The sequence below is a fragment of the Monodelphis domestica genome, chromosome 2 (genome assembly GCF_027887165.1).
Source record: "Monodelphis domestica isolate mMonDom1 chromosome 2, mMonDom1.pri, whole genome shotgun sequence".
NCBI classification, from domain to species: Eukaryota; Metazoa; Chordata; class Mammalia; order Didelphimorphia; family Didelphidae; genus Monodelphis; species Monodelphis domestica.
In genome coordinates this window covers 535,801,423-535,816,780 of record NC_077228.1, presented here as the reverse complement: position 1 = coordinate 535,816,780, position 15,358 = coordinate 535,801,423, and the positions used below count along the sequence as shown (strand labels likewise).

The window sequence follows — 15,358 nt, the reverse complement described above, 5'->3', positions numbered from 1 at the left end:
CGCCCGTCTGCCTGGGCCAGCGGAAGCTTTCCCTGGGCAGCCAGGTGGTCTAGTGGGTAGAGCCCAGGGCTTGGAATCAGGAAGACACCTTTCCTGAGTTTGGATCCATTCTCAAACCCTTACTAGCGATGTGACCCTGGGCAAGTCACTTCCCCTCTTTGCCTCAGTTTCCTCATCTGTAAAGTGAAGGAAATGGCCAACCAGCCCAGCCTCTTTACCAAGAAAACCCCAGATGGAGTCGGGAAGAGTCAGATGTGCCGAGCTTCTGTCAGGTTTTCTGGATTCCATCTGTAGCTCCGTGGTTCTCTTTATCTAGTCAGCTCTTTAGTCAGCCCCACCCCCCCATCCCCCCACCCCCCACCCCCAGCCCAGGCCATGCTTTGATACGCCTGAGGCTCATTTCATCAGATCTGGATCCATTTTCCCACTCCCTGTTCCTATCCTCAGATCCCACTTGCAGCCCCACTTCCTCGGTTACAACCGCACATTGACCCTCTGCTTTCTCCCATCACTGACACAAACAGGAAGCAGAAGAGGGTTTGGGGAAGCTCCCAGCGGCCCTCAGGAGGCTGTGGATCTCCTCTTGGTTTGGTGGTTCTCCCCGTTCCAAATTCACTCAGCAGCCTGAGGGGCCGGCGACCATTTTAGTCAGGAAACAGCAGAGGGAGCCCCGGCAGCTTTCTCAGACTGCTCCAACCCTCGCCCTTGCCTCTGCTGATGACTAACTAGGCTGAGCTGGCCTCCCCCTGGGAGGAGACCCCAAGAGACGGCCCAGCCGGGCCTCCAAATGCTGCCGACAATGAAGCTGGGGTGGGGTTGTCCGTGGAGGCCAGGCTGGGCAAGATGGGCGTCTCCAGGCACAAGGTTGAGTCATGTTCCTCGTTTAGGGCTCAGTCAGGCCATTTGATGGCATTTCCCAATAAGGGTGTTTACCAGAGCCTTTTTGGTTTGAAGATTTTTCCCCCTCCATTAAAAAGCCTAAAGCAATCTGACCCAACACACATCAGTCACAGGATCCTAAATTAGGACTGGAAGGGCCCCTCTAAATGATGGAGTCCCCCTCCTCCCCATTTTACAAAAGAGGAAACTGAGGCCAGAGATGGAAGTGACACTTAACCTGGCAGGATGAACCAGGATCTGAAGAGAGATTTGAACCCAGATCTTCCTGTCTTCTGTCCCCAGCATCAATCTGCTGCTTATTTGCCATATCTGCACCCCTGGACCTGCCTCAAACGTAAAAACTCCTGGGTTGTGCTTCATCCCAGCAGATCTGCTGCTGGAAACCCCCCAGGGATGAATTCATCCTTAGGTACAATGAGAAACTCACTCCCTGCCCCCTTGACATTCCTTTTTGGACACCAAGGGAGGGCCTTAAATGGCATCTAGACCGGCATTTCCTGGGCAAAGTGGCCCTGAGCCTCCGTTAGTGCAAACCATTATTAAATGTAACGGCATGAGGAGGAATCGGGGACAGCCTGCTCTAAAGGAATCAAGTTCTGGATACACAGAAGGGTTATGATCTATTGATGTTGAAACCAGGGCCGGGGGCCAGCCCTGAGCCCTGAGGCCGTATCTTGTCCTGAGTATGGCAGAGCATGGGAGGTCCAGTGCTCAGGCTCTCTCTGCCTCTGTCTGTCTGCCTGCCTGTTGCTCTCTCCCCTTTTCTCTCTCTCTCTCTGTCTCTCTCTCTGTTTCTCTCCCTCCCTCCCCTTTTCTCTCTCCCTCTCTCTCTGTCTCTCTCTCTGTCTCTCTCCCTCTCTCTGTCTCTCTGTCTCTGTCTCTCTCTGTCTCTCTGTCTCTCTCTGTCTCTCTCCCTCTCTCTGTCTCTCTGTCTCTCTCTGTCCCTCTCTGTCTCTCTCTGTCCCTCTCTGTCTCTCTGTCTCTCTCTGTCCCTCTCTGTCTCTCTGTCTCTCTGTCTCTCTCTGTCCCTCTCTGTCTCTCTGTCTCTCTCTGTCCCTCTCTGTCTCTCTCCCTCTCTCTGTCTCTGTCTCTCTGTCTCTCTCTCCCTCTCTCTGTCTCTTTCCCTCTCCCTGTCTCTCTCTCTCCCTCTCTCTCTCTCTCCCTCTCCCTGTCTCTCTCTGACTTTCCCTCTCTCTCCCTCTCTGTCTCTCTCTCTCCCTCTCTGTCTCTCTCTCTGTCACTGTCTCTCGGTCTGTCTCTGTCTCTGTCTCTCTCTGTCTTTCTGTTTCTCTCCCTCCCTCCCCTTTTCTCTCTCCCTCTCTCTCTCCCTCTCTCTCTGTCTCTCTCCCTCTCTCTGTCTCTCTGTCTCTCTCCCTCTCTCTGTCTCTGTCTCTCTCTGTCTCTCTGTCTCTCTCTGTCTCTCCCTCTCTCTCTCTGTCTCTCTCCCTCTCTCTGTCTCTGTCTCTCTCTGTCTCTCTCCCTCTCTCTGTCTCTGTCTCTCTCTGTCTGTCTGTCTCTCTCCCTCTCTCTGTCTCTGTCTCTCTCTGTCTCTCTCCCTCTCTCTGTCTCTGTCTCTCTCTGTCTCTCTGTCTCTCTCCCTCTCTCTGTCTCTGTCTGTCTCTTTGTCTCTCTCCCTCTCTCTGTCTCTGTCTCTCTCTGTCTCTCTGTCTCTCTCCCTCTCTCTGTCTGTCTGTCTCTCTCCCTCTCTCTGTCTCTGTCTCTCTCTGTCTCTCTCCCTCTCTCTGTCTCTGTCTCTCTCTGTCTCTCTGTCTCTCTCCCTCTCTCTGTCTGTCTGTCTCTCTCCCTCTCTCTGTCTCTGTCTCTCTCTGTCTCTCTCCCTCTCTCTGTCTCTGTCTCTCTCTGTCTCTTTGTCTCTCTCCCTCTCCCTGTCTCTCTCTGACTCTCTCTCTGTCTCTCTCCCTCTCCCTGTCTCTCTCTGACTTTCCCTCTCTCTCCCTCTCCCTGTCTCTCTCTGTCTCTCTCTCTGTCACTGTCTCTCGGTCTGTCTCTGTCTCTGTCTCTCTCTGTCTCTCTGTCTCTCTCTGTCTCTCTGTCTCTCTCCCTCTCTCTGTCTCTGTCTCTCTCTCTGTCTCTCTCCCTCTCCCTGTCTCTCCCTCTCCCTGTCTCTCTCTGACTCTCCCTCTCTCTCCCTCTCTGTCTCTCTCTCTGTCACTGTCTCTCGGTCTGTCTCTCTCTGTCTCTGTCTCTCTCCCTCCCTCCCCTTTTCTCTCTCTTCCCTGTTCTCTGCTCTCCCTTCTCTCCCTCAGCCGTCTGCCCACTGCTCAGAGTTCTGAGGCTCTGACCCATCCAGCAGCTCCTTCTCCCCCTCCTCCCCCCCCTCCCCGCACCCCCTCATTCTACCCCCGAGCAGTCAGGGAGAGCCGGAATGCCCAGCCCAGAGCCGGTTGTCCTTCGTAGACTCGTCCCCTCTCTGTACCTCAGCTGTAGCCGGTGCCTGCTCAGGCCAGTAGCCGAGGGTAGGGTTGGGTTGGGAGTTGGGCGTCCCGAGGAGAAAAGGGAATCTCTCACAACGGACTCGATTCTTTCCCATCCAGCCGCTTCGTGCCAATTCAAACTATTTCTGAAAGTTGGGCGCCGGGTGCCCCGCGCTGGCCTCGCTTCACTGCATGCCTCTAACATCTCACTGCTAACCCCCACTTGGCACTCTGGGGAGCCTGCACCCCCCCCCCCCCCAGGCCTTGGTGGTCCTCGCCCGCGTTAGCTGGAGGGTCTTTGAGCTACAGCTGGGCCAGGGAGGGGGAGTCCAGGCAGATGGGTCCGTTCTGGCCCCGGCTTGTCCCCGCCATCCTTCCCGCCCTCTCCAGAGTCTTTGGAAAGGGGCTCGAGCCCCCCGGGGACCCCTCTTACCGCTGAGAGAGAAGCGGAGCCCCCAGAGGCCGGCTCTCTGGCGGAGGCACAGCTCATGGCGTTGGGGGTGACATCGGGTCTCCCCGGGGCCCTGCTTCCCTTGAGGAAGTGTCCACCCTGAGGAGACGCTGCCCCTGAGGCACCAGCAGCCGCTTCTCCTTTTCACATCCAGCCTCGTGGGACCCTTTGCCTCTGTTTCCCCATCTGTCAAATGGGCCAGCAAAGGAAAGGCCCACCCTCCGGCGTCTTTGCCCCCCCCCCCCCCCCAGTTAGACAGCAGAACCAGGATGCTGAGCCCCGGCCCAGCTCAGCCCTGGCACCCCACGTTCCAGAGAGCCTTCCTGGAGAAGCGCAGAGGAAGCAGAGCCCCTGGCTGGCCCCCCTACAGACAGGTAGCCCCAACCCTGGGCCAGCCCCCCCGCAGTGAAAGTGGGGGCCCGGCGGCCCTCGACCTGCAGCCGCCCACATCCCGGCCGGCTCTTCCTCCTGCTGTTGTCCGGCGGACTGTCTTAGGTCGGGGAGGTCCTGCCGTGCCAGACCGAAATCCCAGCCTGCAATAGGCTGTTCGGGTGCCTCCCCGAAGGCTGTCCCCCCCCCCCCCCCCCCAGCTGCTTGCCCGGCATGCTGGGTGCTTCCTTTGTGACTCTGCTTGTGGGCTGGCCGGCGGGTGACGTGCATGCTGGAGCCCCCCCGCTCTGACGTTTCTCACCTGATTCTCTTTCCTTTCTGTCTGTAGAAATATTATGGGCTGGATGCCAAATGGGGTGACATCGAACAATGGATGGTAGGAACCCCCCCTCCCCCGTGGTGACCCCTGTAGCCCCCTGCCTCCCCTTCTGTGGGCGGGACATCTCGGGGGGCGGCGGCTCCCTGGGGAGGGAATCCTGTCTGAGAATTGGCTCGTGATGGATCTCCTCCTCCTCTCCCCGGAAGAGAATCCATCGAGCCCCTTAAAAGCAAACGGGGCCCCCAACACCATCTAGAAGCACCCAGAGGCGACGTGAGGGATTAGCATGAAGCCCGAAGCCCCCCCTCCCCGGGGCCACCCCAGAACCCTTTCCAGGCGCCAGAGGGGTGATGGGAAATGGGCAGGTGGCCTAAGGAGGCCAGAAATCCCCTCCCTCGTCTCTATGGCAGCCAGACCCGGGCCAGGCTTAGGATGGAAAAGGGGAGGCCGAGGGGAGACCCCGGTTTGGGCCTTTTGTTAACCCTCCCCTTCCGCCTTAGACTCAGTACTGTCTATTGGTTCCAAGGCAGAAGCATGGTCTGGGCTGGGCATGGGGGTCAGTGACTAGGCCAGGGTCACCCCACTGGGAATTAGGCAGTGTTTAAAGATCCCAAAGCTGTCCTCGGAGCTCCGTCCCTGCTAGGGGACGTTGGCCAGTATTTCCCTCTCTCTTGTGATCCCTCCTGGGTGGACAGCCGAGCCCCTTCCCAGATAGACTCACGAAAAAGAGACGGACTGAAAAGCTACCTTGGGGAGCCGGGGCAGCCCTCCATCTTGACACGGGCTCTTCAAAGGGGTTTGGGTTGGGTTTTGGTTTTTTAAGAAACTAGGATCTCTTTTTTCTTTTTTTAAAATTTAATTGATTAATTAAGACTCTTTTTCTCTGGTTACCCGATTCCTGTTCTTCCCTCTCCTCCTCCCACCCCCCTGCCGTAGTCAACGTGGCATGGATCAAGTCCCATTTCCGTATTCTATACAAAAGTTTTTTGAAAGAGAATCAACATTTTTCTCATAGAGTCATAGGCCTATTTTGTGTCAGGGCCAGCAGGGCAGCTCTTGTTATCCCCCCCAAACAGAAGAAGCAGCAGCAGCAGACATCATCCTGTGCCCTTGTCTACACCTCCAGGGGAAACGTGGGCATCTCGATCCTTAGCAAGGAAAGAGTAGCGAGTGTTGGGTCCAGGCCGGGGCCTCTGCCTGTGTCGGCTGCATCATTTACCCAGAATGCAGCGCCCCGACCCCCAGTTAGGTTCTGCCTTCCTTTCATCCTCACAGTATTAGAATGCATCTTTGGCTTCGTTGGCTGCCCCACCATCCCTCGAGGAGATCTTTTGCAAACCAAACCAAACCCTCGATGACTTGACCTTTCGCAGAAACGTTCTGTTGCCCAAAATAAAAACAAGAAACACCCCACAGAAAAGTGGACTGTAGGAGGCAGATGGTCGCTTCCTCTTTGGGAAGTGAGTCTCACCCGTTCCCTTGTTTTGTACCCTTTAGATTCTTCCTCAGAATATCAAGGCTCCCCCCTCCCCCCCCCCCCAAAGTGGTTTTGGAATTTCTGCTTTCACCTTTTTACTGTTCTTTCTTCTTCCTCTGTTGCTTTGTTAGGAAGACAGCGAGCGATTCTCTCATAGATTCCGAAGAAATCCATCGGTTAGTACTGTCTTTGTTCTTCTCTCCGGCCCTCCTCGCCCAGAATTGGTGTCCCATTTGTGCTTGGGGTGGCTAGAGTCAACATTTCCTTCCACGCTTCTCTTGGAAGGAAGGGACAGAAGGAGTGGCCCATGACCCAGGAGCATCCTGGGAAATTTGCTGGACGTTTCGCCTTCACTTTTTGGTGTTTTTTGGAAATGTTGGTTATTCACCAGAAATGGATGGCAGCCTCTGGGTGTTGTTTTCCATGACATGCTGAATGTGTGTGAGAAATCCTTTCATTTTAAGGGGATGAGCCTAGTAGGTCCTGGCAGGATCGGGTGTACCCAGGTACGTACCGAGGCCACGAGCAGGCGTGAGGGATTAGTTGGGGTCCCCGTGCCGTGGCCCTTGCCGGATGGGTGCACGTGGCCCACCGAGCCAGGAGCTCCAATCTGATGCTGCCAGGGGTGTCAATCCAGCTGCTGGGTGTGTTGAGTTTCCCCCAAGACTGTTGGCCCTGATTTCGTCACTTGTGTTATTTCTGCCCATTTCACGTCTCTTTCACCCTTTCTCTTCCAATAGGCTTCTGATGAAGATGAGCGCATGTCAGTGGGTAGTCGCGGAAGCCTGAGGGTTAGTAGCCAATGATTTAGCCTCTTCGCTTGCTCACTTACTGATATTCGCCTTGTGGAAGCTTTTCTGTTCTCTCCTCAGAAGTCCCAGCATCTTTGCCCCACGGTTTCCCAGTCCGGTTATACGTATGTGATATCTTATTACAAAGAATCCTTCCTATCCAGGCTGTGTGTGCTTTCCAGCAGGTGACAGGGAGGGCCATCGGGGATGGCCGTACCCACCTCTTGGGGATGAATAGTCCTGTGCAAGGGCCTCTTGGAATTAAAAAGGGCTTCACATGAACAAAATCAATGCAGCTAGAATCAGAAAAGAAACCCCTGAATAAGAAAAAACATTTTTCCATCAACTGTGACTCTTACTTTTACCTATTTCCACGTTCCTTGCTAAATGCAAGCGGAGTGGTTTATAGGAAATGCTGAATATATATTTTGGGCCATTTGTGATTTTTGATGGAAAGATTTTTTTTCTTCACCCAGTGGTTTATTTGAGCTGCATTTTTTTTATTTGTGCAAAGATGACTGATTTTCGGGGGAGGGGGGGTGGAATAGATGCTCACTCTTCCACACCTAAACCGACACAGTTCCATGCCCAGCTATATGGAGAATTGACACAAATAAGCCTGAAAACCATCCCCCAGGAGATGAGTGGTCAGGAGTATCCCAAAGAATGGTAACCATCCAAGCTGTATGAAAGAAATACTCCCCGTCACCAGGAACAAGAAAAGTACCCATTAGAAGACCCCGAGGTTGCCATTCGTCGTCCTGGTTAGGCTCTGGGAGCCCCTGCTCAGCCCATTCGCCAGCTGCCTGTTGATGTCTTTCCCTTCTGTTTCTCTTGTTGCCCTGGAGAGGTGACCAATAACACCAGATACTTTCAAATGTCCTTTCCGCCTTGGACTGAGAAAACAAGTCCAACCTAGAATTATGGTTTGGAATGTTCCTGTGGCCAGATTCCTTCCTAATTTGTCCAGAGAGCCTGCAGGAGCCCCGGCGGGGTCTGGACAGTCCAGCTGCAGCATTTGGCCTCGTGGCCAGAGCAAGCCCTGATGCTTGCCTAAATTTGGGCCTGGACTGTGCTCTGGGAGGCTCAGCAGCATGGAAGCTCCTAGAAGACAGGATCCCCCCAAAGTAGGCTCCCAGTCAGTGCTTGCTCTAAATGGAGTCCCACAAAGTTGCTGGTGAGTGTATTTTAGTCGATGGTGCCTTTGTGCTGCAAAGGATCATGGGACTTGGAGCCAGAAGGGACCCCAGGAGAGTGATTCTCCAAAGCCTCCCTGGTCCAGTGGAGGGAGTAGAGGACGAACTTAACCGCAGTTCCCCAGCCTCCAAGTCTAGGGTGACCGTTCCACCGTAGCCTGCTGGGTCCGTTTTCTAAATCAAGGCAGGGAACAGAGTTGTGTGGGATGGATAGGAACCAGGAAGTAATCCTTTTGGGCTAAAAAGCCCATTTATATAGTTCATGAAGCATAACATACTTTCTTTTGTCTCATGTTAATTTCTTTAATTAATATTAATGTCTCTTAATGACTTCATTAATAGCCTTCTGTTGGTTCTGAGATCATGTTTTCATCCACCTTTGAGAAGGACCAGATTGAGCGTACTCTGGGAATTGAAATGGAGCACGGGAGAGGTTTTTTTTCCTCTTAAGTCAGCAGACTGGCCTGTGGAGGCCAGCTCGTGTGTGTCTTCTGAGAGGAGGGCAGCTCTCCTCTGCAGTAACAGGGATTAGCACTCAGGACCCTCCTGCCTTGGACTAATGAACAAGGTGAAATCTCATTTTTTCCCCTAGTTAATTCGCGTTTTTACACTGAGAACTCCTCGACTCACCCTCGGGGTACATCGAAATCTGCCAAGTTCTTTGTAGCACTAAAATGTTGGCTGTTCCAAGGATACTATGAGAGTGGACAAATGGGGCCATCTTTATTGGCTTGGGTGAGGTGGCAGAGTTGCTTCTCTTCTCATAGCATACTGTCCTGTCATTGGGAGGAGGTTGTTTTTGCTGAATCTCTTTGAACACAATAAGCCATGTTGGGAAATACAAAGTTGGCCTGGCCTTGGGGCATTCTGGAGGAATTCGAATATGCCACTTAAGACATTTATTAAGGAATTCTTTTTTTTTTTTTTTAAATTTTAATATTATTTTATTTGGTCGTTTTCATACATTATTCACTGGAAACAAAGATCGTTTTCTTTTCCTCCCCTCCCCCCCCCCCCTCCTCCGCCTTTCCCTCTCCCATAGCCGACGCATGATTCCACTGGTTATCACATGTGTTCTTGACTCGAACCCATTTCCCTGTTGTTGGAGTTTGCATTATAGTGTTCATTTAGAGTCTCTCCTCAGTCTTATCTCCTCCAACCCTGTGGTCGAGCAGTTGCTTTTCAGCGGTGTTTTTACTCCCACAGTTTATCCTCTGCTTGTGGGTAGTATTTTTTTTTTTTAGATCCCTGCAGATTGTTCAGGGAAATTGCATTGATACTTATGGAGAAGTCCATCACCTTCGATTGTACCACAATGTATCAGTCTCTGTGTACAATGTTTTCCTGGTTCTGCTCCTCTCGCTCTGCATCACTTCCTGGAGGTTGTTCCAGTTCACATGGAATTCCTCCACTTTATTATTCCTTTTAGCACAATAATATTCCATCACCAACATATACCACAATTTGTTTAGCCATTCCCCAATTGAGGGGCATCCCCTCATTTTCCAATTTTTGGCCACCACAAAGAGCGCAGCTATGAATATTTTTGTACAAGTCTTTTTGTCCATTATCTCTTTGGGGTACAAGCCCAGCAGTGCTATGGCTGGATCAAAGGGCAGACAGTCTTTTATCGCCCTTTGGGCATAGTTCCAAATTGCCCTCCAGAATGGTTGGATCAATTCACAACTCCACCAGCAATGAATTAATGTCCCCACTTTGCCACATCCCCTCCAGCATTCATTACTTTGCATGGCTGTCATGTTAGCCAATCTGCTAGGTGTGAGATGATACCTCAGAGTTGTTTTGATTTGCATCTCTCTGATTATAAGAGATGTAGAGCACTTTTTCATGTGCTTATTAATAGTTTTGATTTCTTTGGCTGAGAATTGCCTGTTCATGTCCCTTGCCCATTTGTCAATTGGAGAATGGCTTGATTTTTTGTACAATTGATTTAGTTCTTTATAAATTTTAGTAATTAAACCCTTGTCAGAGGTTTTTATGAAGATTGTTTCCCAATTTGTTGCTACCCTTCTGATTTTGGTTACATTGGTTTTGTTTGTACAAAAACTTTTTAATTTGATGTAATCCAGATTATTTATTTTGCATTTTGTAATTCTTTCTAATTCTTGCTTGGTTTTGAAGTATTTCCCTTCCCAAAGGTCTGACATGTATACTATTCTGTGTTCGCCTAATTTTCTTATAGTTTCTTTCTTTATGTTCAAGTCATTCATCCATTTTGAATTTATCTTGGTGTAGGGTGTGAAGTGTTGATCTAAGCCTAATCTTTCCCACACTGTCCTCCAATTTTCCCAACAGTTTTTATGAAATAGTGGATTTTTGTCCCAAAAGCTGGGATCTTTGGGTTTGTCATATACTGTCTTGCTGAGGTTGCTTGCCCCCAGTCTATTCCACTGATCCTCCTTTCTGTCTCTTAGCCAGTACCAAATTGTTTTGATGACCGCTGCTTTATAATATAGTCTGAGATCTGGGACTGCAAGACCCCCTTCCTTTGTATTTTTTTTCATTAATTCCCTGGGTATCCTTGATCTTTTGTTTTTCCAAATGAACTTTGTTATGTTTTTTTCTAAATCAGTAAAAAAAATTTTTGGGAGTTCCATGGGTATGGCACTAAATAGATAGATGAGTTTGGGTAGGATGGTCATTTTTATTATATTGGCTCGTCCTACCCATGAGCAGTTAATGTTCTTCCAATTGTTCAAGTCTAGTTTTAGTTGTGTGGAAAGTGTTTTGTAGTTGTGTTCATATAGATCCTGTGTTTGTCTCGGGAGATAGATTCCTAAGTATTTTATTTTGTCTTGGGTAATTTTGAATGGGATTTCTCTTTCTAGTTCTTGCTGCTGAGCTGTGTTGGAATTATATAGAAATGCTGATGACTTATGTGGGTTTATTTTGTATCCTGCAACTTTGCTAAAGTTGTTGATTATTTCAATTAACTTTTTGGTTGAATCTCTAGGATTCTTTAAGTAGACCATCATGTCATCTGCAAAGAGTGATAATTTGGTCTCCTCCTTGCCTATTTTGATGCCTTCAATTTCTTTTTCTTCTCTAATTGCTACTGCTAGTGTTTCTAATACAATGTCAAATAATAGAGGTGATAATGGGCATCCTTGTTTCACTCCTGATCTTAATGGGAATGGATTTAGTTTATCCCCATTGCAGATGATATTAGCTGATGGTTTTAGATATATACTGTTTATTATTTTTAGGAATGACCCTTCTATTCCTATGCTTTCTAGTGTTTTTAGTAGGAATGGGTGTTGTATTTTATCAAAGGCTTTTTCTGCATCTATTGAGATAATCATGTGATTCTTGTTGGTTTGCTTGTTGATGTGGTCAATTATGTGGATAGTTTTCCTAATGTTGAACCAGCCCTGCATCCCTGGTATGAATCCTACTTGATCATGGTGGATGACCCTTCTAATCACTTGCTGGAGTCTTTTTGCTAGTATCCTATTTAAGATTTTTGCATCTATATTCATTAGGGAGATTGGCCTATAGTTTTCTTTCTCTGTTTTTGGCCTGCCTGGCTTTGGAATTAGTACCATGCTTGTGTCATAAAAGGAGTTTGGTAGGACTCCCTCTTTGCTTATTATGTCGAATAGTTTGTGTAATATTGGGATTAACTGTTCTCTGAATGTTTGATAGAATTCACTGGTGAATCCATCAGGCCCTGGGGATTTTTTCTTAGGCAGTTCTTTGATGGCTTGATGGATTTCAATTTCTGATATGGGATTATTTAAGAAAACTATTTCTTCTTCTGTTAGTCTAGGCAATTTATATTTTTGTAAATATTCATCCATATCACCTAGATTGGTAAATTTATTGCCATATAGTTGGGCAAAGTAGTTTTTAATGATTGCCTTAATTTCCTCTTCATTTGAGGTGATTATTAAGGAATTCTTGATGGAAATCAGTGACTATTCTATATTCAGATGCACCCGATTCTAAATATGTATTTTGGCCAGTGAAGCATGAAATCTTGCCCTTTCCTTTAGTAGGGAGCTAGGAGGCACAGCAGATGGAACTCTGGGCAATCAGGAGGACCTGAATTTGAATCCTACTTTGCATGCTTTTAGGGCTTGGCAGAGTGCCTGCCCACAGTAGGTGAAAGAAATGTTTATTGACTGACTGACCTGGGTGAGTCACTTAACCCCTCTGTGCCTCAGTTTCTTCATCTGTAAAATAAACAAGTTGAACATGATGGTTTCTACAGTCCCTTCAGTATCTACGAATCTGTGATCTTCTGATGGTGACAGGTAGTCTGTTGACCATGAGACTGGAAAAGGCTTCTTATGAAGACCTCTCAAGGGCCCTCAGGCAGGAGGAAACTGGTGCCTTTACCTAGATGATCAGGCAAAAAGCTTGGAGTAAGCTCTGCCCAGAATCACACCCTGATTGATGAGGGATCATCAAGGTCTTTACTTGAACCAGAGCCCCTTCTACAGCATGCCTGACCAGTGGGTCTCTAGCCATTGCTTGGAACCCTTTAGTGGCGGGGAGCCCAGTCTCTAGGGTAGCCCAGTCCGCTTAAGGACAGTACTGATCACTGAGTAGTCTTTTCCTGACCTTGAGCTTCAATCTGCATCTCCACAGCTCTCCTGATCTCCTAACCCTCCTCCCTATTGCTCTTTGTGTGGCCCTCTGGGGCTAAGCAGAGGCTAAGAAGGACAAGGCTAACAGTCCCTCTTCCACAGGACAGGCCGTTGGGTGCTTGTATCAGCTCTTATCTTGCTCTTCCCATCATCTCTTATTTAGACCCAACATCCTAGTTCCTTAGCTGGTGCTCCGCCATTTTGGTTGTCCTCCTGTGGACACTCCAGTTTTCAGTCCCCTCAAGACATGGCATGCAGAACTGGACAACGTTCAGTAGTTGTCTGGGCAGGGAAGAGTCAACGAGACTCACTCATGGTCTTGTCACCAGAGCCCCGAACACTGGAGAAGTTGAGTGACGGCAATTCTGAAGGTGCGATTTCATCTCTGTAGATAAAACCAAATCTGCAGCGTGGTCTTCTTCTACCAGCCTCGTCACTGTCTAAAGGTTTGTCTAGTTAGTTAGTCAAGGCGAGTTTTTCACCAAATCGTGCAGGCTCGTTCTTAGTGATCACTGTCCCTTGTTTTAGATGTCCCATTCCAGGAATCGGCCAAGACCGCTCCGTTCTCTTTGCTTTGTTGAAAGTCAGGACAGGATTTGCCCTCCAGGTCTCCTACCCTCCACCATCTTTCAGCCATCACCGGCAGGGGCTCAGGAAGCACACAGGCCATTTCCCTCATTTATCCTAGGATGTGGTTCATTTGAGCTTGGGGAGCTGACCTTACCCAAGGCAGCCAAGTGATCTCTTACTGTCTCCTGCCTTTTCCTGGGCATCATTTCCTGCCAGCCATTTTTATTCTGACCTTTCCGGTCCCAAGATCCTTCTCCTTGGCAGAGAAAACAGGATCCCAGTTAGAACTGGACAGCCTTTTCTTGCCTTTGTCTTGGCTCCATCCTGACCTTTGTGGGGATGCAGCCTGTTGTTCCACAGCGACCCATCTCAAGCCCCAGAAAAGAGAGCGTTCCCCCCAAAGTCCTCTGCACGCTTGTCTGCCAGGAACTGCTGGGATCTGATCAGTGAGCGTGGCACCAAAGAAGACAGCTGACGCTCCAAGGGTCCTGGCACCTTTCCATCTGCCATTGGAATCAGAGCTTGTGAAGGGCACGATTGTCTTGTTTTTCTATTGGGATCTCCAGCACTTAGCGCCAGGCTTTAGCAGATATGCAAATGTAAGTGCTTAATGAATGCTTTTTTACTCAGTCATCCATTCATTCCCACGTTTGATTCTCCTCTTTTCCTCCATGACTCCCTGAGTGACGTGTTTTCTTGCATCGCTCTTTGCCAGGTCTGGCCCAAGATGCTACTGTCTCACTGGGGTGCGGGTCTTCCTTGCCTGGCAGTCACCCAGGAGAGAGGCTGGACAGCATCCTTGTCAGGGACGGTAGGGAGGGCCTTTCTGGGCTAGGCATTGGCTGGCCCACGTGTTCCCTGAGATCTGCCCCGTGCGGATCCTTCAGATTCTGAGAAACAAAAGGAGCTAGCTGTGTGTTTACTGACCTGGCTAAGCTTCAGGGCCAGCCAGTGTCTGGCAAATATTAATAAGGCTCAACAAATGAGGAGCTTCCACATTTCCTGTTATTCGATATTGAGTCAGAGATCTCCAATGGCAAGCCACCTCAGAAGCCATTGTTCAGCCTCTCCGTTTTACAAGTGAGAAAGCTGAGATCGGAGAGATTTAAGTGACTTTTCCAAGGTCACGCCCAAGAGCTCAGATGTCAAACTGGAAAGGACCTCCTTTATCTTCACATAAGGAAACTTCGGTCTGAGGAGAAAGGGACCTGAGAGTACCATCTGGTTGCTTACAGATCAGGAAACAGGCCCAGAAGACTTTTTTTTATTAACTTTTCCCAGGGTGACACTTCATAGAATTGATTGCCACATAAAAAATTGAATTCCTCAACCATTTCCCTAAGAGATTTTCCATTTTGTTATTTCAAAATTGATGTGATTTCCCTGAATGTTTAGTTGGACATTTACTTAGTAGTTGGGTTTTTTTTAAATAGTGATCATAAGAAATTGACACACCATAGACTTATAGCTCCAGGGGCCTTAGAGGCCATATGGTATAAACATTAAAATTTAATCTCAAATAATAAAAATGTTATGTTTAAGGGATTTATTAAAATGATCATTGGGAAGCAAGGAATAAAGAGAATACAAAATGAAAACCATGTGCCCGTGGCTGATTAGCCATTTCAAAATTCCCCACCTTACCACCATCACCACTGGCTGCAAGCCAAAAGAGAGTGTGGAAAAGAGTTCCTGCCACTTAAATACCAATAACGTGATCTCATCAATGTGGAGATGTAGGAAAGGTTCTAGAGAATTTTGGGAAATACTAAGGACTTCTGGGGGAATGAAGTCAAAGGTTCAAAATCTCCATTTATACATAGGTCCAACTCACCCATTTTACAGAGGAAGAAACTAAGCCTCAGAAAGAAGCAAAATAACTGCCTGTAGTTACATAGGGAGAAAATTCCCATAATAGGAAATCTTCTAATTCTGAAGCCTGGATTCCTTCCACTGTACCACAATGCATCTTAATTAAGCCTCTTTCCTGTGAGGGAGAGTAAAAACATTCATGGCCACACAGCTCCCCCTTCCTTGAAGTTAGTGGAGCATGACATGTGGAAAGGCGATCTCTTTTATTTTTCACCTTGGCCGGTGAACCTCTTCTGTTTCTTTCTCCTGTGGGTAAATATGCATACAATGCCAGAAGGTGGAGGGAGGAGTCTTGTATTAAGTTCTTATTTGCCCAGGATGGATTCTTATTGATGCCCTTTTTT

The 15,358-nt window shown here is 48.7% G+C and overlaps 1 protein-coding gene across 49 annotated transcripts in view; it reads left to right on the top strand.

The window, feature by feature from the left end:
• LRRFIP1 (LRR binding FLII interacting protein 1) overlaps positions 1 to 15,358 on the top strand; it is a 170,649-nt gene that overhangs the window by 103,382 nt on the left and 51,909 nt on the right. For 27 of the 49 annotated variants that reach the window (XM_056820067.1, XM_056820065.1, XM_056820062.1 and 24 more), the window contains exons 4-6: positions 4,505 to 4,552; positions 6,104 to 6,148; positions 6,713 to 6,763. The exons of 13 other annotated variants lie outside the window; for them this stretch is intronic. In XM_056820067.1, coding sequence (XP_056676045.1) covers positions 4,505 to 4,552; positions 6,104 to 6,148; positions 6,713 to 6,763 — 144 coding nt within the window. The remainder of the gene's footprint in view (positions 1 to 4,504; positions 4,553 to 6,103; positions 6,149 to 6,712; positions 6,764 to 15,358) is intronic. 9 more of the 49 variants (XM_056820031.1, XM_056820047.1, XM_056820043.1 and 6 more) reach the window with 2 other exon arrangements.